The following is a 27535-nucleotide window of genomic DNA, read 5'->3' on the forward strand; positions in this document are numbered from 1 at the left end:
AACTCAGCTGGGGTCATAGACTGAGAATAAAAACAGACCAATCGCCCTCGGATGAGAATTCTGACCCAACTTTGTCATTGCAAAATGACCCCTAGAAAGGGTGGAAATAGCCCATCTCTGTATAGTGTCTTCTGGAGGTTTTTGTAAAGAGTCAAAAGGGGCATTTTGTGATTCTTCCACATGCACAAGGATGTTAAATCACCCCAATCTTAAAAATAAAGAGGCAAAGCCATAGAATAACCATTTTGAGTTCCTAAAAGAACCATCAAGTGATTCTTACTGTGAAAAACATCTTCCCACTTTAAAGAACCTTTTGTGTTTTGAAAAGGTTCTGTGCAGGTTCTTCAAGGAACCATCGATGCAATTAAAGGACCTTTATTTTTAAGAGTGGAGCATCTGGAGTTGGGTTCGAAAATCAACCAGAAACACTGACGTATGTATAAATAGAGCAGATTTATTTATAAAAACATTTCCACAAAATATATTGTTAAAATCATTTATGTACACTACTAAAAATGGACAAGTGCATTGAAAAAGTCTGTCATGTATAACAGGAAGAACTACATCTATAGACGATAAACTTTTGATAAATACAGATCGACAGATCAACTCTTCTCCAGTGTTAAAGCAACTTCGATCTAAACGGAACGGTTATTATTATTATTACAACAAACTAACAGCGTTCATTGTCACAAAGAGGCTGTTGCGCTCCACTTACAAAAATATATCTTCATCTTTAACAACACAAAAAGTTATTGTACAAATTTCAACATAGGTCCTTAAGCAGACCTGGTAGTTGGTTGTAGGTAATAATAAATATTCCCAAAAACATGACATTCTTAGAGAAGTTGAAACAGCATCAGTTGCGTCAACATATCATGCCCACAATTGCACTTATGAAATGTGTTCATCCAGCAGTCGTGACTTCTATCACAACTATAGAAACTCATCGACCCCCACTGGGCTTTGAACCTACAACCTTTTCCAGCTTAACCACTAAGCCACAGCGTCCCAGACTGCTGCCCATAGAGTCAACAAAGCAGCATCTGTGAAGTTTACAAGGGTCCATGTATATTTGGGAATGCAGTAGCTGGATTCTAGCAGGTCTAAGATCATCTTGGACCAGTAACAAATCCCCATGCCAGCAATAAACCAGCAACCAGGTTCCAGAGCACATGAACGGGCTTTTCCAGCGGTCTCGTGAAGCTCCCTCGGAATGTTTAGGTGAGGATTGTAAGATCTCATCAGTAGCGATCGAACCAGGTTGTGAAGTCCAGCAGCTCTTGGTCCTCGGAGCTCAGGTGCTCGTAACTCCCTTCATCGGATGAATACGAGGAGTGTGGCGACTCGGGATCGGCCGAGTACGCGTTCGAGAGCGTCGGTGACGGAACTCCGCGCTGGAACGCGGCTGAAATCGCGTCGTGTTCGTCCAACAGCTGCTGCAACGCGCGGATGTACTCCACCGCGGAGCGGAGCGTCTCCACTTTGCTCATCTTCTTATTTGCTGCGCCGTTGGGGACGTGCTGGCGCAGCGTCTGGAATCCCATATTGACCTGTTTGACGCGGTTCCTCTCGCGCTCGTTGCGTCGCGCCACCGCGACGGGCTGCTGCTGCGGGATGGAGTAGCTCAGCCCGTTGAACGTGAGTCTCCGCTTGCAGCGCAACAGCTCCGGTGAGCTCGAGCGCTGTCTTTTCAGCACCTTGGATTGGCTCGCGCTCGGGAGCGCGCACTCTTGCAGGATGACGGACGCGTTGCACGAACTTTGAGCAGTATCCATGTTTGCATCCAAATCGTCTCGAACAACAAATCCACTGTCACTTAAAAAAAAAAAAAAGGAAGAGAAAACTAGCGACGAGCGACTCTCGTGCCTTTCGCGTGCTCGGTCGCGAGTATTGTGGTCCGAGTCTTGCTGTCCCTCGGATCTGATACAAACTTTGGCAGCTCTGGGCTTTTTCAACACGCGTCCGACACCCCACCCCCCTTTGAAGACGCACGCTTCTTGCGCGAGACTCCGCCCCTTTCAGGGTGACGCTCCGCGAGCCGGGCGCGTGGCTCCGCGAGCTCAATAAACAAGCGGACGCTTTCACTGAGCCAGCACGCGCTGTGCCCTCATTTACATCCCAATGTCTGCAGCCTCAAAGCCCATTGGTGGATTCGAACGCGTTTAAACTGAATGAGAGGCCACGAAATGCGCGGAATAAAAGGCGAATGGTTTTATAGATGCTTTTGAATATAACAATGATTCTCTGAAAGAGTTCAGTTTAGATTTGTCCTCTTTTGGTCTGCTAAACCCAATATAGATTCACTAACAAAAATACCAACAGAAGTGTCATACACCACATGTATTAAGAAGCATGCAAAAAGCATTTGGATCATGAATAACCCGCATGATTCAAAAGTGTATTGAACATGCTGTTCCTGACTTTGATTTATAACAAACAGGAAAGAAAAGAAATGCATGAATTGAGATTTCAGCCCTCAGACTGCTAACCCTGATGATTGTATTTTCATGATGTGAGAGGAGAAAACAGAAAGCCTGACCGAGTTCATCTGGTCAGACTCAAACTCACTGATTTGCTTACATTTGCCTAGTGACCTAGCAGAAGATCAAGTTAGGAATCTTAAATATGTCTTACTCATTTTACATCACTTTTCTTTGATTTTGGTTTTCAAAATACTTTAACAATAATAATAATAATAATAATAATAATAATAATAATAATAAACAGTGTGGTCTCAGACCTTAGTTTTTCTCTTATTTAAAAAAGTCTCATGAGAAAATATGTCTTTGTCACGTACAAATTTCGAAATATATGTTGGAAATCGAGTTATTTAGTAAGTGTTCTTTAAAGAGATGCAGCGGCTGCCCTGCAACCTAGTGTGTGTCACTCAGGATAAAAAGCCATTTCTGAATATCGTTTATCTATCTATTTAGCGCAAGTTTTCTATTTAAAGAAATACAAATGCATTGCTTGAAAGTGAACACAAAATACATTCAAAAGAGATCGAGGGAGTCTGCAGTTTTATTTCGTGGCTGAACTCTCACTCCCTCTAGTGGTAAGGAGTGCCATTACTTTCCAAAACATTTTTCAAATCTTGTTGGATATGTATTTAGCTCCATCTCCTGGAAATTCATCAACTAATTAATCGCTATCATATTATCATAAGGATCAGCTTGTTAATACACTAGTTACACTAACAATGGACAACTGTTTACAGTGTTGAATTTAATGTTTATGTGGAAGTTACCATTAATATATATATATATATGTATGTGTGTATTTAGCAGATGCTTTTTTCCAAAGCCACTTACAGTGCATTCAGGCTAAAATTTTTTACCTAATATTATATATATATATATATATATATATATATATATATATATAAGGTGTTGTTAATTTATTAGTACATGATACCTGATGCATTAACAAATGTTAATGAATTGAAAGACAGACAGACAGACAGTACATTGTACAGTTTTCTTCAAATTTATGTTCACTATATATGGCTTTAAATGTAAGAAATATCTAAAAATGCAAAAGCAATGGTGAATTTCCAGTTTCAATGTAACATTTCACAAATAACTGCACTGTTTGAATAAATATTGCGATGATTTTTCTGTGCTGTACACAATAGACTTTTTTATAGTAGATGTTTACCTACTGATGAAATCTGTGATCTAAGAACCTCAGCTAGACAAAATGAGATTATTGTACAGTATATAGTAAGCAGTCAGTGTTGACAAATAAGTGGAACAAAATTGAGAAAATTGAGATATTGGGATTTCCATGATTGAAAAATAAATTAAAATAATAAATTGGTGTTAAATAACTAGGTCTTGAAGGATGAACTCAATGTTTTCGGTGAGTTACTATGTTCTGCAGATAGATCTACAGTTTGTTTTTGTGTAGTGTTTTAATCCCCACCAGAGGGCAGTAATGGATAAGAAAAATAATGATTAATCGTAAACCTTCAGTTACCAGTTCAATAATTCAACATATGCATAACTTAAGCCCAAATTAGTTTTATGCAGTTGGTACCATATTACAGATTTGCATCTGTTAAAAGGTACATTAACAAAAACCGTAAAGTAGTTTTGGGAGAGTAGTGCACAAATTTGGGCTGTGGTTTTGTCCAGCTGTGATTTCAGCGATGGCCTACTGAATAAATAGGTTTTTATTTCCGTGCAGCCACAGGTTTCTAACACTTTCTCTGTTTTTCATGAAATCGCGAAAAAAGGGAAATGAAAACAGTGTATCGCTGGATGTAGGCGAGCAGTCTGTCAGCTGAATCGGATCAGGAGAGGTACTGGGGAACAACCCCAGCCCGGAGGACGGCTCTTCTGAGGAGTCCACAGAGAGAAGTGCTCCAGTTACCCTCAGATTCATTTCCCCTTTCCACTGCTAAACAACACACACATGCACCTCCAGCTTCAGGGGAAAGAGCAGTGAACGTGTAATATTTATAACAGCACTGTCATGGTTTCCTCTCGTACAGCTGCCGTGAGAAATAAAGGACAGATCGAGTGCAGAAACTCAACACCTGTTGAAGAAATCATTATCAATGAAACTGCTCGTGACCACAGTCCCACTCGACTATTTTTCCACTAATGATTGCAGTTTAATCATGGTATTCAATAAAATCAAGCTAAAATTTGTATTTTGATGTATAGGCTATTGGACAACTTGATCACACTTTAATTTATTTAGCATTTACATTGCTCATCTGATCACAAAAGCGATATTTTGAGAAAATTTGTTTTTCTTCATACTGTAAAAGCCAATGGGGTCCAATAAATGAAATTACTGTTAATATTTAAACAGTACAATCAGAGTTATTTGACTAGGTTTAAAACATACTTGGGGGAAAAAAGAAATCACTAACCAAAGTAACACATGAGTCAAGGCCCAAAGCATATTTGTGTGCAGGCGTTTAGGTAAATCAGTGTGTGGCCTGATTTAGAAACTCATGGTTACACAGAAGGGTGGATGTAGTAATAAAGTCATCCCATTGTGATCTGAGTGTTGAGATGAGGTCACATTCGCGAAATCTGAAAATTAATACATAAAATTTGCGTGCAATAACAGTTCTGTTGTCTTTTGTCAATAGTGTCGTGATGTATAAAGCACATCTCACACAGAAATCTAATCTATGAGATGAATGCACAGCTTGATCTTGAGCGAAATCTGCGTGGGGGCGTTTTTCTCGCCCACGTGAAACTGATATCTGTAGGGATGACTGGATTTCGCCAAACTACTATGTGAACGCACCTTTCTATTTATTATAGTAATTATACAACATGCTTCAGGCCATGCATCTCAAGGACTTTCCTCTTTATATATGTACACAACGTCTGACGCACATTTTTATTACGATAACAATAAACCAGACCTTGTCTCTTAAGATAACATTCAGTAACAAAAATGCTAGTTTGAATGTTAAATGCTTATATAATATCATATGTAATTTGTTTAATGCTAAAATTTTCTTCTTTTTTTTTTTTTTTTTTTTTTTTTGTTACGTTCACATAACACAAATCTCTACAACAACACTGAAATGCAATAGGCATGGCTTTTTAAACCGGGAGAATTGTAACAGTAATTATAACAATGTAAGACAACTGCCCCCCCCCCCCTCTGTGGTTCAAAACTGAATTTTCAACATCCTCAGTTTTCAGTGTCACATATCCTTCAGAAATCATTCTAGTATGCTGATTTGCTCACGAAATGTAATTTAAGACCAATAGATCACTATATTTAAAGGTATTGCATCAGCAGCCTTTACCTTAAATCGGATATGATGATGCAAGAAGACGAATTAGTGGCACGTCACTTTTATTTTCGATAACAACCATTGCTTTCGGAATTCACTGAACGTGATCAAACGCTCCTCCTCCTGTGTGACGCGTCCGTGACGCGTCCGTGGGTATAAAAGAGTAGATAAACTCCAGACCGCTGGAAACTACCAAGCAGTGGAACAGCTTAAACTACTGGGATCATGGCAGCGATGCAAGGGTAAGATGATGAAATGATTGTCATTGTTATAAAATATAGGCTGTGTCTCAAAACCATGACGCTGAGCGAAGCGCGAGAAGAGTCTGAACCTGACGCGCCGCGCGCAGGCTCTCTGTACAACTAACAAACAAAACATAAACGTCTGTTTGCTGCATGTGTACAAAGTTCAACAGCTGACATGTCTGTGCTTTTGACTATCAGCTGAACTAATTCGGCATAACTAAGTGCGTTCTAGTTAGGCAGCAGACTAGGTTTTGAGACGCAGATATGGTGATGTAATATAATGTTACATTAAAATGTATTTATTATTTTAGAAAAGGTGTCATACTGTACAAATTGAACATGAATATAAGCTTACATTTCGATAAGAATAAAAACTTTCAGTGCAGCAGCAATGTGACAGCATGTGATGACGTCATTAAGTGGATACCCCCCCCCCCCCCTTTTTTTGTTGTTGTTGTTGTTTCTAAAGAAGTGCAATTGGCAAACCTCAGTTTGGCCCATGGCTCATAGAGCAGGTGGAAAGTGGGAAATATGAGGGATTGCGCATGATAGGCAATGACATATTTCGGATCCCCTGGAAGCACAACTCGCGAAGAGACCTCGGGGACGACGACGTTAAAATATTTAAGGTAACTTCCTCTTTGTGCCACAGTCACTTTTGGCATCTTTTCACTTCTGTATTAATGATTCATGAGGGATAGAACTGGAAGAGGGGCGGGATTCCCAAAGGAGGGTCTAACCATTGAGTGGAAGCCACGCCCCTTTGACTTTAATGTTTGATGTTGCAATCCATTTACACCTGATGGATTTTAATTATACTGACTTTAAAATATACCTGGACTTTTGTGCAATTTTGGTGTTTTATAGGCATGGGCTGTGGTCAGTGGGAAGATCAACGAGCACCCTAACGACAAAGCGAAATGGAAGACAAATTTCCGTTGTGCGCTTCATAGTCTCAAAAACTTTGAGATGTTAGAGGATCACTCCAAAGATCCGGACGACCAACACAAGGTCTATCGGATCATCCGTCCTCAAAGTGAGTTAAACTGCTCAGTCTGCACTTGTCAAGGGAAATTTAGTTGATTTATAAAACCCTGGCTAATCTCGTTCTTCAGACCACCAAGAGATCCAGAACGTAGAACCAGTTCAACTTCCATTCATTCCTCATCTTTACAGTGCATCTAATTACATATCTGAAGAAATGGAGGTAAGGCCCAGATTTATGATTGGCCGTAGACATGATCATAATTATATCATAAAAATAATGTTTTTTTTTTTTATATATTAAACATTTTAAAATGTTCATTTTGTTAAAAAATAATGTACAAATATATATTTTAAATCTGAATTATGTCTAATACAGCAGGATTTGCTCAACCAGGTGGGGACAATGGATCTAAATGAACAACATGCAGGTAGAATCACTATGATGGCTATATTTAGGGTTAGCGATTCAAACAAACTATGATTTTGCAACCATCACATTTACTGTTGCTCTGTTAATTTCCAAATGTTAAATCCAGTCATTTCAATAAGAATCTGCTCGATCCTATGTGCTGTCAAGTGATACCAATAATACTGTTTCTTTGTGATGGTATTGTTATTGTTGTAGCATCACTTTTACAGTTCTATTTAAATATTTGTGTGTAAAAACTAGGGCTGCACGATAAATCTCATGCAACATTTAATGCGCATCTTCTGTAATCAGCGGTAAATCACGATCACTTGCATGCTTTCACATGGAGCAGCATTTACTACACAGAGCCATTGTTCATGGGCAAAATATGATTGTGGTTTTGCGCAGCTTGTCAGTGAACAACAGCTCTTTACTGACAAGGTGCGCATTACAATATCACACGCGATTTATTGTGCAGCCCTTGTGAAAACCAGTTATTTCGCTTTGAATCCTAGCAATAAAAACAGAAGGTTGCTATGTTTAAAAAAAAAAGAAAAAAGAAAGTGTTTTCCTTGTGACTGGCGCTTCATGCATTGATCAGAGTTTTGCAATTGTAAATTTCGCCAATGTGGCCACACCTTTCAAATCCACACAGGAACAAAAGTAATCAACCCGAAAACTTTAGCAACACCATGGCAACTAGCCATAACACTCTGCACATGCAAACACCAATCAGCTCACACAACATTATATTAGCAAGTTTCGTTCAGTGGCAGGAAGTGAGGTAGATGGATAGGGTTTTGTTTTGCCATTCACAATATACTAATTTACGATATAATTTAAATTCACAGATTCCCAAGCATGGAACACCTGTTCCCAACAAATCATTCCGACCAGCTCAAGCAACTTCTATGAGACTCTCTACTCCGATGTCCCATGCATGCCGAATAACACTCCTCCCCCAGACCAGCAGCCCTACACCACAGGTAACACGACAGGCTGTTGCAGATGCCGAAACAGTTTATTCAACCCTGAAAAATCATAAAAAATCATAACTATTTTACGAGTTGGCTTTCGCATTTATTCGTACGATGTGCACTTTTGAAGGAAAAAAGCAAGCATTAGGGTTCACCCTTTAACCTCAAGTTCAAAGTATACTTTGATTTTGGCTGTGCATGACGCAAATTTCGTCACCATAATACGCACACCATTTTTTCCCTATTTTAACTGCTCATACGTTGTAGGTCGCACCCGTGCATTGTATTTGTTTTGCACTTATCAGTTGTTCCACAAGGTGACAAAATCGTACCGGGCCGTTGTTTCACAGTCGAAAACGAAACTTAAAAGAGGGAACAACAACAAAATGGCAGAGAAGCGCTTGTGTGAGGGGGTTATGAGAGAGCCACACCTGGACACTGGACAAATAATCTATTGATCAGAAGGCCATAATTGCGCAGAACATACATGAGATCATATGATTTCATATAAACTCAAGTTCCCTAAAACATAAAATAGTTACGAATAGCCTTGCGAAGATGTTGGTTGTATTTAAACCACTGACATTGTATGTATAACATTGTAATATCACATCTCTAAAGGCCATATCGTTCTCACATCAAGAATGCTAATTATAGCAACAACTATATCAGCGTCGACCCAATAACATTGTTTATTTTACGCATGCAGAAAAATATTCTTGTCTACCACTTTAAACGCTCAAGCTCTGTATGATTCCAATGATATAGTTTCTCTGTGCCGTTCAATTTTTATCTGTGCTGTTCAAAAACTATCTTTGTCCTATAATGTTATTAATGGGAACACTGGTGTATAAGTATGGGTCACCATACTTGGCTAAACATCACTTCAAAACACTTCTTTTTTCCATCCACTTATTTCTAGGGCAGCAATGTAACCTTCCAGCTTTCTGTGACCTGGAGATCTCAATCAACTACAGAAAAACAGAAGTTTTGAAAACTCGCCTGTGTTCGCCGCTCGTTCAGTTTCACTACCAGTGCGACCCATCGGAGCTGAGAGGGGAGCCAATACGCTTCCCATCCACCGAAGGTCTGATTGACCAAAAACAGATCCAGTTCACTAAACGCATCCTGGACAGCATTCAGAGAGGTCTGCAGCTGGAGGTGAACCAGTACGGCATCTACGGCTTCCGTCAGGACCAGTGTAAAGTGTTCGTCAGCACCAGCGAGCCGTCTGAGATCCAGAACCCAGAGCCCAGGAAACTGCACCAGAACACCAGAGAGCAACTGCTCAGCTTTGATAAGTACTTAAGAGGTATGAACGATGAGAATAATCTCTAATATTATAGGAATCATTTATTAATTAATATCAAATTAATATCCAATTTATTTGATCAACTACTTTAATTACCACAAACACAGTTTTCAGTTGGGTTCACCATTTATAACACTGTTACCATGATTTTTCCCCATTAAATTTAAATCAAATTAAAGTGTTCCTTTAGCTCAATTGGTAGACCATTGCTCTATCAAGCGCAAGGTTTTGGGTTCGATTCCCCGAAAACACGATAGGTAAAAACTGATAGCCTGAATGTACTGTAAGTCCATTTTTTTTTTTTTAATTGCAACACACAGGAAGTGACATCATTGAGTCCTTTTCTACAGTATGGCAGGAAGACTATTAAAAAATATGGAATTTTCTTCATTATTTATGGAAAATATATTTATCACTAACTTAAAAAGCGTTTGGTCCCAAACTAGCCAACACGTACTGAATGACCGATTTATTTATGAGAAAGCATTGTATGCAACCGTGTTACTCAGTTCGACATTCATTTTGAAATTGTATATTATAAATTTATGTAAGCATTTAAAACAACTGTTAAACATCCACTTTCGCTGACAAATTGTCAACAAAAGATTACTTGGATTTGCAACTCTGTTACCATGATTGTTCCTCATTGCAAAAACAAAATATTCACTAAAATTGTGACTTTTAGGAAGTTACATCATTGGGCCCTTTCTACAGCATGGCTGGAAGACCAGACTAAATCTAATATCATTTTTTTTTTTTACTTTTTTTTTAACAAATAGCAGAATTGACTACTCAGCCTTCAACCCTGTTACCCTAGTTATTATGGAAAAATTGCGGCAAACATGTTTATCAGGAACCACAAAACCAGACTTTAAAAATTAAAAGTAATTGTGATGCACCCCCTTTCAAAAACAAATTGCTTAAAAATAAAGAAAAAGACCTTGCGTTTGCAACCCTGTTACTATTGTTCTCCTTTAGCATAGCTAGAAGAAAAGTATTTTTTTTAAATGCACGATTGACTGCTTAGCCTTCTACCCTGTTACCATGTGTGGGAGAAAAAAGCCTTTCCATTAATTTCTTGTGGAAAAAGTGACAAAATTACTTATCAAATGCTTAGCAAGCATCACATTAATGCTTTTAAAGCTACCTGTCCACTTGTAAGTGTTACATGCGGTCGTGATGTTCAGTTAAAAATAGCCCAGCAACCTCAACTGTATTGTGATGCGGTATGCGTTTCCATTTTGATTCAAATATCAACTTTTTTCCAGATCTGATGGATTTTAAGGAGAACAGACGGGGTTCTCCGGATTACACCATCTATCTGTGCTTTGGAGAGAAGCTCCCAGATGGAAAACCACTGGAGAAGAAACTTATTACTGTCAAAGTAAACACCTTGAACAAAACAGAAATGCATTTTGAGCTGTTTTGTTTTTGTTTCAGTCTTATAATTATCTTTTTTTCCACAGGTTGTACCTCTGATTTGCCGTGAACTTCATGAAAGAGCTCAAATGGAGGGAGCATCCTCTCTTCTCAATGAAAACGTTAGCCTGCAGATCTCCCACAACAGCCTTTTTGACCTCATAAATTCTTTGGGTCTGCCTTCAGTGGCCTAAAGTATGAAGACATGCCTTTCCACATATAGCCTATAAATAAATCTAGTGAGAGAGAGAGAGAGAGAGAGAGAGAGAGAGAGAATTTCAATTTGTTACTGTTATATTTATAGTGCAAACTTTCCAGAGGTGATTTCCGTGGGGCGTTCAGAGAGGTCTCGGTCACTCTACCATGCAAAGCAATCTCAAATAACCAAATAATCAGATTACCTGAAACATGGTCTTTCTGTTAATCTTTTCTAATGAGTGCTAAAGCCTCATGTTAATATTCTGTCTTCTAGTGAAGAATCTCTCACCTCTCGCCCAAAGGGCTGCACTTGTATTGCTTCTTGTCTGTTGCTTTATGAATGTGATGTCTAGAAAGTTTGGCATCATTAAATGTACTATTATTTAAAAAAAACTACTGTTTGACTTTTATGTGTATTGTTTTATGGAATGACGCTGACACCAATATCTAAAGATGGACTATGTATAAAAATGTTACAGAAAATGTAATAAACTATATATAATAAAATATTGTGTCAATGCACAGTGGTAATACTTTTAAATATACATGTGTATTTTTGTGACTGTATTTCAATTTCAAGACAATAATACAATTATACAGCACATTTCATGACTAAACATTTTCATATACCTACTGTATTAAACACTTATCAGAACATATGATTTATTGTACATGAATCATTCAATATTCAACCATTTTTAACTGTAAAACAAACGTAGCCCTTTTTTTATTAAATAAAGTTTTCAGTTAAGCAACATGGACGCTTCAATTCACATGATAAACCATGTATTCTCTGACTGCTTGGATTCATATAATAAAGTTCATTCAGGTTAAGAGGTCAGAATCGACCTGAAAAGGGTTCAGAAAAAACCTTTTGAAATACACTTTTAGCTACTAAATTTCTTACGCATACTTTTCATTGAAACTTTAGGAGTGCATAAAAAAAAGATTCATTATTTTGTAGGCTGTATGTCATCATTCATAAAAACAAACAAAAAACAATGCCAATGAGGAAAAGCAGTGGGCAAACTCACAGCTGACAGGTTTTAAAATGAAAACGGTAATTTCAACTGAACATAAACGGTACATTACCGCCGACCACGTGTCATGTGGACTATAAAAACTATTTCAATGAGGGTGATATCAGATATCAGAACGATATTTTTATTCACATAAATACTCTTTGTGAGTTTTCTGAGACACAGAACGTCTCATGTACGACCCTGAGAATGTTCCTCAGCATAATGCTTATATTCTCATTAACCACAAAAAAAAAAAAAAAAAAAAAAAAAATGTACGGTGCTCTCCAGCGTCAATTATTCATGGTGGAACGACTGGTTAAAGAGTGTATATGATGCATACATACAAACGTGCGTCATATTTTTTAGTCTGACAATGCAAGAGCCTGTTTAACAACTTATACTTCCTGCTGGATCATAATCTTAAATAGCATGGCATTCAACACGAAGAGGGAGCTGCTTTGAACAATTGCAAACGTAAAGATTTTTCAACCCATTGTCTATCCGGACACTCCCAGATACTTTCAAATGGTCTTTACATTCAGAAGAAAGCATACAAACAGGTTAATTTGACAACTGATGACAAGATGATGAGCCCTTAAGAGTTTCCCAACATCATTGTAAAAATGCACAGATTAAAAAAAAAACAATCAAATCTAGAGTTGATCGCTATAAGATCCCATATGAAATGCAGCCGTTACCCCCAGCCTCACACTGGAGTTTGGGAGTCTTTGTGTTGGCTTTGCACAGTTTCCTCTTTCTTCTGTTTTTTTTGGCATGTTTGTAAATATCCACGTAGGCTTTGACCAGGTTGGATACTTTCACTGGGTTAATCTCACCGCTTTTGCTATGACACTCCTTGTGAATGGGGCGAAACAAGACATGCATGGGGTCATTTTAGAAACATGACAATACTTTCATAATTTATTGAAGAAAAGGGCTCATTGGAGTGGATTTACATACACAAATGTGCTGGTCACGGGTGTTTACCTTGGGTCTAACATGCCATTACAAGGAAGTGGATATGAAAAACAACCACAAAAGAAAACACCTGACGTCTAGCAATTATCTTCTGAACAGCTTTCCTCAGAATCTCCTTGTACTCTTCCTTTGTGATGTCTCTCTTCTTGTAAAAGGGGTTTATGGCCAGTTTGACCTCCTCTATCGCTTGCTTTTGCATATAAAGTTTCTTCATGTACTACAGAAAGAAAAACACTTTAAAAATTCATGACATCAAGACAATGCCATGAGTTATTAAATAATGATATGATGTAATCGTGCTCTAGTCAACTTGTCTTTTTGATCGGGGTCCTGTAAAACTTCTTTGTGGGATTTTGGTTTGCTTGAGTTTGATTGAGTTTTGGTTCAACTGGAGATGAATCTTTATCCTTTAATATGAAATCATATTGCATTTTTTTTTGTAGTACTGAAGCACCATAAACAGCAGTCTGACTGCCCACGATGATGAAAATTCCCATAAAATGTTTAAAAGATTTTATGAGGTCTCTCAACTTCCTGTCATTCTCTGGGATTTCCCTTTGTCGAATGGAATGCAAAACAATTTGCTGCACCTAAATGATTTTTTATATGTTATTTTTAAGCAGTTATACTCTAGCTGATGAATGCAAAACATCATGGAAACATTAAGTGTCAGCCACTTAAAATTCCCAACATAGTGTCCCTGATTATTTGTGATTTGTGAAACTTGTTTTTGTCAGGGAGGCTCCTTGTGAAAGGAGGATGCAATTTCCAAGGGTAATGCTAACTTTCATTTCTTCTGAAGTGAAGCCTTATTTGGCTGCTTTCAGTTTCGATCACATGGGTACAATAGAAATTGCATCAGCATTATTTTCACCTCCTCGAGAAAGCGAGCTGCGAATTGTGAATGTAAAGAGTGATATAATGACACCCTCTGGTTGTTTGAAGCAACTACATATGACGGGAAATAATTATGATGGTCACTGGTATCTAAAAACATTTTTATTAAGAGTGGAGAAATTTCAAATGACAACCTCATATTGATCTCTGTGTTATAACATTTTTATGTTTGTTCATGAGGCTTGATTTATGCAACCCACATTAGTTTCTTCAGTTAGAAAGAGTTGCAATTATTTACTACAATTGTCCTAAAACTGCATGTCTGTATGAATGTAAAAATGTCAGTTTCGTTAAAACACAATGAAAAGTCAATGTGGTTTACATTGGACATCAATGTTCTTCAAGGGATCTGCTTTCTTCCAAAGAATAAAGTCAAGCAAGTGAGCCTCAAATTCAACAAAAACAAGATTAAGAAAATTGACAAATTTATTTGGGTGGGGGGCCTATCTTTCCCTTTAAAACATTGCAAGTATAAGGGTCTGTACCTGATTTTTTGGGGTAGTAGCAGACCTTCGCGACCCTTGAGTTTGAGTTTTAATTTGAAGAGTGCAAGTTCTAAAACAGGCACGGGAAGACATTCAAAACATTGTACTAGTTTTCAAAATCATTTTAGCTTCATATTGCCTGAATGCTTCACACCAAATCTGAGGTGATTTAAGTAATTTATTTATCATCTCAATACTAAACCCAATTAAACACACCTGAGCTTGTGTTAAACCTCAAATGCTGGCTCTCTTTTAAAAGGCTGAACTTGTCAGGAGGCTAAAATTCCCAGACAAGTGTGCTGGGGCAAGTTGGAGCATAACCAGTGGTGTCCGAACCTGCTCCTGGAGAACCACTATCATACAACCCTAATAAAACACACCTGAATCAGCTAATCAAGGTCCTCAGATTCACAAGAAACATTCAGAAAGTAGGCGTTTCTCAATGTCAAGGATGCTTCCTTGGTAGGACTGATCCTTCCAAGTCACTTCCTTCAGAGGCTAGGCGAGACTCCTCTTCGCATTCGGAGAACACGTAAATGGAACAGGCTAGCAAGTGCACCATTATGTCAGTGAAAAGGTCCGTCTGAATAACGCTGTGAATGGTATCATTAAATTACTTTGGACAACTTAACTAGTTATTTATAAAAGAAAAGCCGATGACGCAACCAATTGTTAAATGACAGGTCCGGTTCAGTTTACCATTTGTATTTGTATAATTTACAATATCAATACGGTAGTAATTTGTACTGGCATTTTAATGTCAAACTTTACTTATATTTACTACTGTTATAACAAATGTTTGGTAACGTAAATAAAAACCGTTAACGCTCCGACATTTTTGCATTTTCGAACTAGCGTTAGATAGCAAAGCTGCGCGCATAGGATTGTGGGTGATTTGAGAGCACGAAGAGCGCGAAGGATACACTTATGCATCCTTTTCTGTGTATGGGATATTCTTCGAACGAAGGACTCAGTCCTTCCGAAATTCCGAGGATCCTCGTCATTGGAACAGTCCTTCAACGGATCTCGATGACGTAGCATCCTGGAAATACTGGCTTCCGAGGATCCTTCCTTGACATTGAGAAACACCTAGTGTGTTGGAGCTGAACTCTGTGGGACACTGGATTGGACACCCCTGGTCTGTAATGAACTCTGCACCTACTGAAAGTAAGTAGCAGCACAGTGAATAAATACTCACTGCTTAATTTCTCAGACTGCGGTTCTGCTGGTTCCTGCAAACTCCAAGTCACTTGTTTTCCCTGTGATTTAGACTTTGCACCAGCCGTAATCGTTTCCGTAGTTTGCTTGTTCCCTGCTGGAGTCTCTTGAACGGCACACTTGGGGTCGACAGCTTCTGTTGGGTCGGCCACATTGCTCTCACTCATTTCCTTCTTAACGAAGTCCAAATTATCAATCAAGTAATCAACACTGATATCTTCATCTGAGGAAATACCAAGTTCTTGTTTTATTGGTGGGTCTGGTGGTTGGAGAGGTGACATCTCCATGTCCTCCTCTAAAGGTGGCGACTGATATGACTCCTTTTTAAAGTTCACTCCATCTATGGCAGGCGTATTCAAGAGGGTTGTCACTGCAAATTGGTGAATCATCCTCATCAGGCCATATTTTTTCAATTTTTATCTTTTTTGGCTCACCCACCATTTCTTGTACTTTTATCTCATCCTGTAAGCCAGTGTGGCTCTTTTCTAAATCGGTACTTCCTGATTCAATTTCATTAACATATGATTATTTCTGGCTGAAGATGCCTAAAGATGTCTTGTCTTCTTTCTTCATCTTTTTAACGCCATCTAATTCTCCACACAAGTTGAGACTGACTTCTTCCTCTCTTTTGATGTCTTTCAACTCTTTGCCAGAACCATTGGGACAAAGTTCATTCTGTATAAATTTATTAGGCTTCAGCAGCTCAAGAAAAACATCATCCTCGCTTTCTTGAATAGTTCTGGTCAGGTCATCGTGTCTTGATGACCCAAGTCCATGAGCTGTGATCTCAACTGACTGGTTCTCTCGTTTAACTGATGGTAATGCACGAGTCGTCTCACACTCCTGTGGTCTTGCATCTCGCTCTGTCTTCACAGGCGTGCTAGTCTTGTTTGCATGAAGAGCAGGCTCATGTATTTCAGTGGACATGGGCTCTGCAGACTTATGGGAGCTCCTTTCAGTATGCAGAGAAGTCTCTGATAGTTCTTCCCGCCATTTATGCTCTCTAGAGTTTGATCTTGACTTTTGCCTCTTTAACTTTGTCTCATCCTGAAACTTTGTTCTTCTCCTTTCTCTAGATGTAGACAATGAACGGGATCAGGAGCACCTTCTTTCTTTTGACCTCTTCCTAGGTCTTTCTCTCCCTCGGTTGTGTCATTCCTCTTATGACTTGCTCTTCTTCCACTCGTCTTCCTTTCTCTGCTGCTGGAACTCGAGGAACACCTCCGGTCTTTTGTTCGCGGACGTCACCTTTCTTTCGATCTTGAACGGGAGCGCTGCCTCTCTTTCAATTTTTAATAAGATCTCTGCTGATCTCTTGACCTTGACCTCCTCTTTTCTTTCAACTTTGAGTGTTTCTTTTTATGAGAGTCTTTAGATGAAAGGCTTTGCGCGTTCAATGGTGATCGCTTCCTTTGGGACTGGTGAAGTTTTTCCTCCTTGTCCTTAGCTATTTTAAAACCACCAAAAGCACAACTGACTGAGGACAGCTCTTTACAAACTCTATTCTCTTTAGAAGCTTGTTGTAGATTGGCTAGAGACTCTTCTAGCGACTTTGATTGGGGTCTGATGGGTAGAGTTCACGTCTCAGGTTCAGACTTTACCTCCACCTTAACATTTATTTCACTGCATGACCAGCTTGATCTGGAGTGCTCTTCAGTTTTCTGAAAAGGGCTTCCACCACTTCCAGTGTCCATGCCCTCTTCGCAACAAGTAGAGTCCAAAGAAGGACCTCCTGAAGGAGCTTGACTATGCATGGTGTCTGAATGATGGGGTGATTCTTTGCATGGTCTGTCCTATGAAGACTCTGGCTCTGTTTTAACTTCTGCACACATTTCCAAGCCTCTCTCTGCATCTGAGTGTACATCCAGACGCTTATATTTGATTTGATGACAGCCATTCTCACTGAATCCAATTGGCACCCGAGGTGCAGTATTTTGGATGCTAATATCAGGACCCTCATTTTCTGGTTCATTATCAGAGGAATCAGACCCGGTAGGATTAAAGGGATCATAGACCTCACTCTTCTCTTCTTTTGCTCTTAATGACAACAGCATCGGTTTACTTCTATTTTTCCTCTTAATTGCTTCCTCATCAACTCCTGGCAGAGTCCCTCCTGATGCAGTTGCTGAGATTACCAGGGGTTTCCGATAGAGTTTATATGTAAACTGATGGATGAAGAGGAAGCGCGTGAGTTTGAAGAGGCACTAAAAGATGATGTAGTGGAAGTGAAAGTGCTAGAAAATGAAGATGAAGTACCAGTCTTGTCTTCTCTTTGCCTCTGAACATCCACTATCCTGTTTTGCTGACTTGCACCCGTACCTTGCTGTTCAACGGTACAGTCCCTATCACCTGCTAAGCTGGTCACAGAAGGCCCAGGCAAAGTACTGCTACTATCTTTGGCAATACAGAAACATCCACCCATACAGGCTTGCGAGGGGGCTTTCTGACAGGTGGTTGTCGGACAGGACCTTCCTTGTCTTGAAGGGAAGAGTCAGAGGGCCCATGAGGTTGACTTCTAATCCTATTGGTGCTCAAGTGACTATTTCCAGGTCTTGGTGGGTTTAGGGTGATCAGCCTTTGAGGAGCTACCACAAGCAAATGAGGATGTCATAAGGGAGATGAATGAGAGTGAGGAAGACGTGGAGAGGGCATAGGTGGAGATGTGGAATTCTGCGGTGTGGAACAGGACCCAAGGGAACTGGGTGCTGTTGGGGATCTCCTCAATAGACTGGAGGAAGGACCAGCCCCTCCAAAGGGTTGAATGAGTCTTGTTTCTGAGTTTGGCGTGTCTCCTGTTTCCCCTGAGCTTGAACATCTTGGGGTAGTATTTCTCGGCAAGGACAGAGACACTGAAAGGAGCGAAGAAACATTTGCTTTTTAAAAAGATGACAGTTTTTTTTACCATTTTAGGATAAATAGACTGAAACTAATTACAAGCAAATAAATATGGGAATACTTCAATCAAAGTTTGAGATTCATAGTGCAAAATAAAACCGTTACAGACAACATGTGAAAAGTAAACAGTCCCTGGTCTCCGCTACATAATATGTATAAAGTGAAGACAGATGAGGCCAATAAAAAATGTCAATTAACCACTACCTAATAGTGTCATACATAAGTAACTATTGTTGTGAGGTCAACTAATATGGATTTTATGATGGCTAAAGCCAATATTTTAGAAAGTCGAGAGCAAACAAAGATATAATTTCACACTATTTAACCCTCTGGAGTCGATTAACGCGTTTTCATTTTACTGTTTGCTTCGTAATGAGAGGAATAAGACATAATTCACCCCAAAAAGATGTGATTTGGATTACCTCAGAAAAAAAAGAATGAAGCGCTTTATCAGCAGAGAAAAATGAGTAATATATATATATATATATAATATACAAACTTGTACTAGTACTAACTTGTACTTGTACTAACATTTTACTAAGTAGACTTATTTCAAATTCCTGACTAAATGTATAATCAAGTGAAACATTATGAAGTTTCAATAACAATTTACACTACTATACCATTCAAAAGCTTGATGTAAATAATATAAATGTAACTGAAACAAATGTAACAAGCAATGATGTTCTTTTCAATTTATCAGGATCAAAATCCTGAAAAAAAAATATTCTCAGCTCTTTTAACATTATTAATAATACTAATAATAATACTACTTATAATAATAATAATATGTGTTTTTTGTAGAAAATCGGGATTGTTAAAAAGGATTTCTGAAGGATTGTGTGACTGGAGTAATGATGCAAAAAAAATCAGCTTTAAACGTGAGCTTTGACTGTCCCTAATAAACTGTTTAACTGCACTCGCAAGTGGATATTAAATTATTTTGTGGGATAATTAAATATATTCTTAATAAACTACAAACATAAAATTATATACTTTTATTTTGTCCTCACATTCTTTCTTGTTAATCTTCCCTCTCAGTCACACACCTGACTGAAAGATTCATTATGCAGCTCAATATGCGGCTCATTGTGCAGGCCTTTGTCTTCTCAGGTGTAAATCACAATGATATTCATTATAGTTGACGCCTACTCGCATATGACTTACCAACAAAAAGTGTCTTAGACAATTTAAATAAATATATTGTTTTCTGTGAGTGAGTAAACAAGATGATTTTCACATAATTTATAAAGAAAAATTCTAGGCTACAAGCTCCAGTTCTCAAAAATCCCGGGAACCAATGTTATGTATGTGTTTTATGGCCTTATTCAAGTGATTTAACATTTTTAGTTTTTCACTAATCACGCATAACATTTTTTTTTTCTCAAAAACACAATCATGTACATACATGATGCTCACATATTATTATAGCCCAGTTTGTGATGATTACAGTGAGACTAGACTTTACCCATTTAGATATTTATAAGAAACTGAAAAAAACACAAATGTCATGGCATGACAAAACTTCTCCAGGCCCCAAAAATACCCAGACTCCAGAGGGTTAAGGATAAATAACAACATGCATTGCTCGAGTTACCAGTAGTAAAGAATTGATACAAAAATCTCCAAACTAAGACCAGGTTTAGTTGCTTTAAGGGAACCGTCTCTGTTGATGACCACATCTGATCTGTCCATGAGGAGCATGCTTTGACCACTGAGGATGCTGCCCAGCAGATCTGGTGTGTACCAAATATATTTGTAGAAATGAATTGTAATTACATAATGACTTTCAAAATCTGGAGTGGTTACCTTTATTTATTTGTTAGAATATGTCTAACTCAATATTTTTACTAATTGCAAAAGTCAATTAATCAGTCGATTAATCGCTATAATCATCAGTAGATTAATTGATTATCAAAATAATGGCTTGTTCCATTCCTACAGAGAAACATCAATAAAGAACACAAAAGTTCTAATGTTGTGGTTTTACATTTGCAGAGTGCTCACCAGTTTTCTTCTTGATTTTGACTTCCTCACTTTCACATCTCTTCGCTCCCATGTTTGATCTTCCCCGAGGCGGCTGAAGATTTGCTTTCGGTTTTCCTCCTTTTAACTGTACAAACAAGTAATATAACCCCATTCGGATCAGACAGAAACAACAAAGAGAACCAGAAGTGGGCACATTGAATTGATCAAAAGTGACAGTATTGACATTTACAAATGATTTATACTTAAATAAAAGCTGTTCTTTGCATTTTCTATGTATCAAAGAATATCGGGAGGTGGGGTCACATTTTCCACAAATTTATGAAGCAGCACAACTGTTTTAAACATTGATAATAATAATAAAATGTTTCTTATAATAATAATAATAAATGGTTCGATATATATATATATATATATATATATATATATATATATATATATATATATATATATATATATATGCAAAAAATTAAGTTTTGCAAAATAAAATAAAGTTTTGCAAATGAAAATTAAAGTATTGAAAAAAATTAAGAATTGCAAAAGAAAAAGTATTGGGAGAAAAAAATGAAGTGTTGCATACAAAAATAAAGAATTACAAAGCAAATGAAGCATTGCAAAAGCAATGATTTTGCAATACATATTTTCCATGGTCATATCTATTAATTTATTTGCAACACTGCTTTTATTTTGCATGTCAGTCTAGTTTGAGCTTGCGATGCCGTTTTTCCTTTGCGCTTCACTTTTCTGCATGTCTCGCTTTGTGGCACTGTTTTGACGAGGGGGTGGAGTCAAGGGACAGGGGCGTGTACAACACTGGAAGTGACATCATCGGCCGAGACACAGCTCACTGATCCAGGTACTGTCATGAAGAGCAGAGGCTTGTGAGTGGATCGTTTATTCACTAGCATTAAAACATGCATGTTTTCATTTTATTTACTTTATTAAGTTTCACGCTTTAACGTGAAACAGGAAACTCTTGAATATTCACGTATGCTCTGTCCAGTTTCACCAAAAATTTCAGAAACTGAATATTTCAGAACACCGGCTGGAAAAACTACAAATCCTACGAGGAGCTTCTCATGAATATTAATTATGAAATATTTAAATATTAAATATTAATGAGCAAGATGACCAGGTAAATTTAGCATGACTAGATTAATATTAATGAACTAAACGTTCAGCTGTTGAAGACCATAGCAACAGGCACAGCCCTTTCGAGCAGTCTTCAAGTAATCTGTTTACATTTTTATTTATTAATTGTAGTTTTTTTTTTTTTGTTGCTTAATGACGTTACTAAAAAGAACATTATGTTGTGTATTTGGTGTAATGCAATGTGTTTATGCAGTTTAAGGTTTAAAAAAACACAATTATTTTATGTATCTTATGTCATTATGCTCCTCTATACTCCGCCTTTCCTAAACACATAAAGCTCATTCATCTGAAAAGCGAGGTGTGCTCTGATTGGCCAGCTATCCAGTACACTGTGATTGGACGGATACCTCAAGCATGTGACGGAAATGTTACTCCCCTCACCATACTGTGATGCTGTGTCCAGGACTAGACAAAACCAATAAAACCCATTACAAACGAGACATTTGTTGCATCCAGTAGGGACACAATTACTGATCATAATGACTTATACTGTACTGTGTTTTTAGGCATTGCGTTGCGTTGCATATTGCGCCACATAGACATAAAACCATGCCTGCATTTGTGATCGTAGAAACAAAAAACAAGTGCTACTCTACACTGCTCAAAACTTGGGTTTGAATCATCAGTGGCAAATTCTTTAAATATAAAAAATGTACTTACAGGCTGTGAGTCAGAAGCGCCAGACTGTCCCGGCAACGTCTGAACTGCCCAACTTTATTAAAACAGCCTTTGAGCACAGATCCATTGTAGGCTACTCTGCAAACTCAGGAAACAGTCCTCCATAAAATGCGTCACACAGCATCACAGGCTTGAGTGAGGAACGGCCTGCAGATTCGACGAAGGGCACATGTGATGACCCCAGGCTGGACTCTGCTTCGGCCACAGTGAAAGCCAATGCTGCGATCCACAGCACGAAGTTGATGTATTTCCTCAGTGACCAGCACGGATCAGCTCCAGGCCTGACGAAGCAGATATTGTCCTTTTGGGAGACCAAACAAAGTAGTTTCTCTTTCACAACAAAACACACAGCATCTTCACAACATAGCGGCAACAACAATACTACAGCGAGAATAAAAGTTACGCCTTCTTTCTTTGTGTGAACATTTGGGAAGTGTTATGCAAATCTTCCTACACAGTGATGTAGACATGTGGGGGCGTGTTAGAATGAAGCGTTTTGAGGGGGGGCGTGGTTGACTCTTAACTTTTATAAAGAATATCTCTTTGGGTTTGAGACTTTAGTCAGCTTCAGTTTCAGCTCTTTCTTATCTAGAGCTTGTAACACTCCAAAGAGAAAGGAAAAATTTTAATCGCATCATATGACCTTTTTAATTCACTAGCATTCATGATCGTTTCATAAAATATTGTTTATATATTTACACTATATTGTTTTTCACCTGCTGGTCAAAATGCATTTTCAAAATTTACTATACATTCTGATAGGGTTGCTGTCCCTATTAAATTATTAATTTATTTTAGTTGCGGTATTTAATAATTTATTTAGACAAGCAATGTGAGCATGAAAAATGTTTTAAATTGATTGGTCAGTATGGAGGCCCCAATGAGACATGGTGAGATGAAAATAACACAGGAAGAAAATGTATATTAAAATCTCTCACAAAACTGTCACGTTCCCCCGAACATTTTCAGTTTTCTCGCAAATCTTTTGCATTCGCCTGCAAAAGTTTAGCATTTTCTTGCTAAACAATTGCGTTTCCCCGCGAAACTTTGTGTTCCCTATTAAAACTTTTGCGTTCTCTCACAAAAATAAAGTTCCCCGGAGAAACCCCGCATTTAATCACAAAACTTCTGCATCTTCTTCTCACAAAACAACTACATTCCTCCAAGAATTCTTCCTCTAAAAATTTTCTATTCGCTTTTGTGTTGAAAATAATGAGGTAATGTTAGCCAATAAGTTTTTTTTAGAGTGAATATATATATATATATATATATATATATATATATATATATATATATATATATATATATATATATATATATGTGTGTGTGTGTGTGTGTATGTGTGTGTCACCCACATGCTAGTAAATGCAAAGTTTCTTGGAGGAACGCTGTGAGAGAATGTTAAAGTTTTGCTAGTGAATGTCAAAGCCATGGAATATTATTTTTTTATTAACCCGGGTCTCTGGCATGGGAGGGGACGCACTAACAAGGAGGCAGAGATATTTTAAGCAGTTTTACTCACCGCCTGCGGTTCCAACACACAATCGTGACCTTTTCGTTGGGATTGCATCATACTTAAGAAATAAATGATACGCAAATCCGTCGTCAAACTGGGCCTTGTTTGTAAAAGTATTTTGGGAACAAAAATACTCCTTCAAACGTACAACTTAATTTTTGAAACTTTGTCCATGTTTAACATGGGAATCCAACTCTTTAACAGTGTAAAAAAACTCAGTATGCATGAAATAGCATTTCACCCCCCCCCCCCCCCCCCTTTAACTTGCATGGATTAATTGTTTACATCAAAAATAGTAATGTGCGCTAGTAAAGTAAATAAAGTCAATTTTGATTTCATGCAGACTTTAATCATTTTCAAGAAACAGCTGAAAACATCTCTTTCATTAACTCTATCACTCTCTATTATAATGCTAATTCTAATGTTATCTGCTTGTTTTTTATTATTACAAAATTGACCTCTAACATTTACACTCTATATTCTATTTCTATTCTACTTGTTTTATTTAATAAGAAAAAAGAGCCTTTGACACTATAGCACTCTCTATTCTTTCTACTTATTTATATATATTTTTTTTATTATTAGCAATGACCTTCTAACACAACAACAAATTATCTATTATTTTTCTGTTCTATTGACTTGTTATGTTTTTATTTTAAAATGACCCTCTAACACTAGCATTACTTGTTCTTTTTCTATTCTATCTACTTGTTTTCTTTTCATTTATTATAAACACAAAACAAGCAAACACACACACACACACACACACACACACACACAAACACACAACCCTTGCTACATATACTTTAGGAGAAACCCCGCCTACACTGTCTTCTTTTTGGAAAATTAAAATATAGTCGCCCTTATTTATCATATTTTCATTTTTCTAAATCAAACGTTTATTTTAAACGCCATGCCCTCCCTACATCATTATATCTATATATTTATTTATCTTTATTTCAGAATCCTAAAATGCATGTATTAACTTAAAAAAAATGTAAATCAAAAGCCGTTCTAACTTTCAAAATGACTTTTCGCGCCATTCTCCCTCTCCCTCTCTCTCTCTCTCTCTCTCTCTCTCTCTCTCTCTCTCTCTCTCTCTCTTCGTACGTGCACATCCACACTAGCTTCATGGCTTTACTATACACGGGCGAACAAAGTCCAACCACTTTCAGGACGCGGGGGGAGCTCTTTTTTTCTAAAACACGTAAAGTCAATACATAATTGTATCGACCGAGCAATTTGAAACCAGATTCCGCTTGCAATAACCAAAACGCAAAGTATGATGTGTAACTTTCTAGAGACGTACCACAAAAGCGGGAAATTAGTGCGCTGAAAATGGTTCATTCCTAAAGTACGACGTGCAAAACCGAACGCGCCGCACCCCGCTATAACTCTGAGAAAATCCACCGAACGGATGATGCTCCCAGTCAAGCCCCTGCGACGCTGTAATTCGATAGTTCCATTTAATAGGCGGGCTTTCAGTGGAAAGATCGGCCAGCTATTGGCTGACGGTCACGTCAATCAAGTGCTGATTTGAATTAGCAGGTCAGGTTGCAGTTGCAGGGGAGTGGGCAGGGTTGGGATAGATAGCGCCAGTGAGCTGAACTTCTGCTGCTGTAGTGTACTATCATCAGTTTAATACTTTATTTCAGAAATTATTTTATTTGACGAAAACTGCTGTAGCCTTGTGTGTTTTTATCATCTCCATTGAGAACTGTTGGATTTGCTCTTCATCCAGTAATTAACGGGTTTATCGGGAAGTTAAGGTAAGTGTGGCTTTTTGCTTCAGTTGTCTATCAAAATAATACAAATTATATTAATCGCTTTATTTGAAAGTGACAGGCAGATATGCTTACATAATTTTATCCTTTAATATATCTGCTTCGTTTTCCTTGTATTAGACACTTGTATAGCGAAATATGGATGTATTGTACTATCATTAATATTTCATATATATTAGTGCTAAATTAAAAATTGAGACCTATTTTAACAAAACAATTTTATTTTTATTAAATTAAACACCGTGTTTCATCCAGGCCACATTGTCGAAGAATATATCTTTTTTTTTTCTTTTTTTTTTTGTACTTCATATGATTAGCATATACTTATCATATATTGATATAATTATGCAAATGAATTATAAAGAAGATATTTGCCCGTGCTCGTCATCTCGCAGAGTTGCAGACCTGTCATCTAAACTCTGTTGTATGTATTCAGATGTTTACAGGGATCCAGTGGCATCCGATCCTGTGATTTCTGAAAGCAGGTAAGCCACTGACTAACGCACATTGCGCCTGTTCTCCACTCCACTGTGCGTGTGACAGCGGCTAACCAGCTTTTGGATGTGTGCCTGACTCCAGCAGCCTTGGGGACGTCCCACCAGAGACTCCTGAAGGGGTCGAGGCGGACACGGTCACTGGAGAGACGCTTTAGGGTCCCCCGTCCCACGCATCGTGTGCTATGATCAATGGAGATGTGGTCTGACATCAGTGCATACGTGCAGCGTGTCACAGACATGTGCTCCTGATTTAACTTGCATCTCTAGATGAAGCTGCTTCACTCACTCATACTTTATATTTAACAATAATCTTGTTTTCCAAACTGTTGAACTTGTACAGTAATGAAAATACAGTAGCTGTGGGAGTGTCTGAGCTGGACTGAGTTAGCTGTCCTCTCCTTTAATTAATCACAGTAATAACTCAACGTTCATTCTGATCAGCATTTTCACTTTTGGTTAAAGAATTATATTATATTGTGAAAATTAGTCAAATAAATCAAAAAGATTCAAATAAATCCCAATGTTTCCGTGTACATTATATCAAATATATTTTATAAAATCTAAAAATATAGAAAATAAATAAAACAATTTTTAATTATGATAATGTGCTTTTAGCAACAAAATATTAAAAGTTGTAGGATTTTGCTAAAGAAATGAGTGGTGCATTAACAATAATAATAATAAAAAAAACAATAAAGAAAGGTTACATTTGGTTAAAAAAAAAAAATATATATATATATACATATATATATATATATATATATATATATATATATATATATATATAACAATTATTAATAATTTTCACTGTTTTCATTAAATTATATCACATACAAAATAAATCAGAATTTTTTAGTTAAAATGTATTATATCATAATCATATTAAAAATCCTATATATATATATAGATCAAATAAATCCTAATGTTTCACAATACAAACATACTTTCAGCACCAAAATATTAAAAGTTGTGGTGTGATTTTGTGAAAGAAATGTTTAACAGTCAACAATCATATTATTTTGACAAATGCCACTTCATAAAATATAGATCTCTCTGATTTCAGACATTTAAAGTGGTTTATAGTTACATTTGGGGTAATATGTATAT

General features: G+C 37.5%; 2 protein-coding genes, 1 long non-coding RNA gene and 1 pseudogene across 3 annotated transcripts; 2 read left to right on the forward strand and 2 right to left on the reverse strand.

Annotated features, from left to right (window-relative positions):
• Nucleotides 1-434: 434 nt before the first annotated feature.
• Nucleotides 435-2219, reverse strand: LOC113067118 (achaete-scute homolog 1b-like). The gene has a single exon (XM_026239391.1). The coding sequence runs from the start codon at nt 1776-1778 to the stop codon at nt 1245-1247; it is 534 nt and encodes a 177-aa protein (XP_026095176.1). The 5' UTR covers nt 1779-2219; the 3' UTR covers nt 435-1244.
• A 3673-nt stretch (nt 2220-5892) lies between these two features.
• Nucleotides 5893-11840, forward strand: LOC113067120 (interferon regulatory factor 7-like). The gene is made up of 9 exons (XM_026239392.1): nt 5893-6015; nt 6488-6647; nt 6886-7054; nt 7134-7225; nt 7382-7433; nt 8266-8400; nt 9314-9703; nt 10972-11087; nt 11170-11840. The coding sequence occupies exons 1-9, from the start codon at nt 5999-6001 to the stop codon at nt 11314-11316; spliced, it is 1278 nt and encodes a 425-aa protein (XP_026095177.1). The 5' UTR covers nt 5893-5998; the 3' UTR covers nt 11317-11840.
• Nucleotides 11841-12004: 164 nt separating this feature from the next.
• Nucleotides 12005-23054, reverse strand: LOC113067119 (PHD and RING finger domain-containing protein 1-like; annotated as a pseudogene).
• Nucleotides 23055-25376: 2322 nt separating this feature from the next.
• On the forward strand, nt 25377-26939 carry LOC113067121 (uncharacterized). The gene is made up of 3 exons (XR_003279273.1): nt 25377-25916; nt 26368-26416; nt 26511-26939. It is a non-coding gene; the product is annotated as an uncharacterized LOC113067121 (long non-coding RNA).
• The last annotated feature ends 596 nt before the right edge of the window (nt 26940-27535 follow it).

Source organism: Carassius auratus, chromosome 50 (assembly GCF_003368295.1).
Source record: "Carassius auratus strain Wakin chromosome 50, ASM336829v1, whole genome shotgun sequence".
NCBI classification, from domain to species: Eukaryota; Metazoa; Chordata; class Actinopteri; order Cypriniformes; family Cyprinidae; genus Carassius; species Carassius auratus.

Bases quoted from the DNA above. Each gene is read 5' to 3' on its own strand.
- LOC113067118 (XM_026239391.1), bottom strand. From the start codon at position 1,778: ATGGATACTGCTCAAAGTTCGTGCAACGCGTCCGTCATCCTGCAAGAG.
- LOC113067120 (XM_026239392.1), top strand. The intron at 7,226-7,381 runs GTAAGGCCCAGA...TGTCTAATACAG, and splicing joins ACATATCTGAAGAAATGGAG to CAGGATTTGCTCAACCAGGT. The intron at 7,434-8,265 runs GTAGAATCACTA...TTAAATTCACAG, and splicing joins TCTAAATGAACAACATGCAG to ATTCCCAAGCATGGAACACC.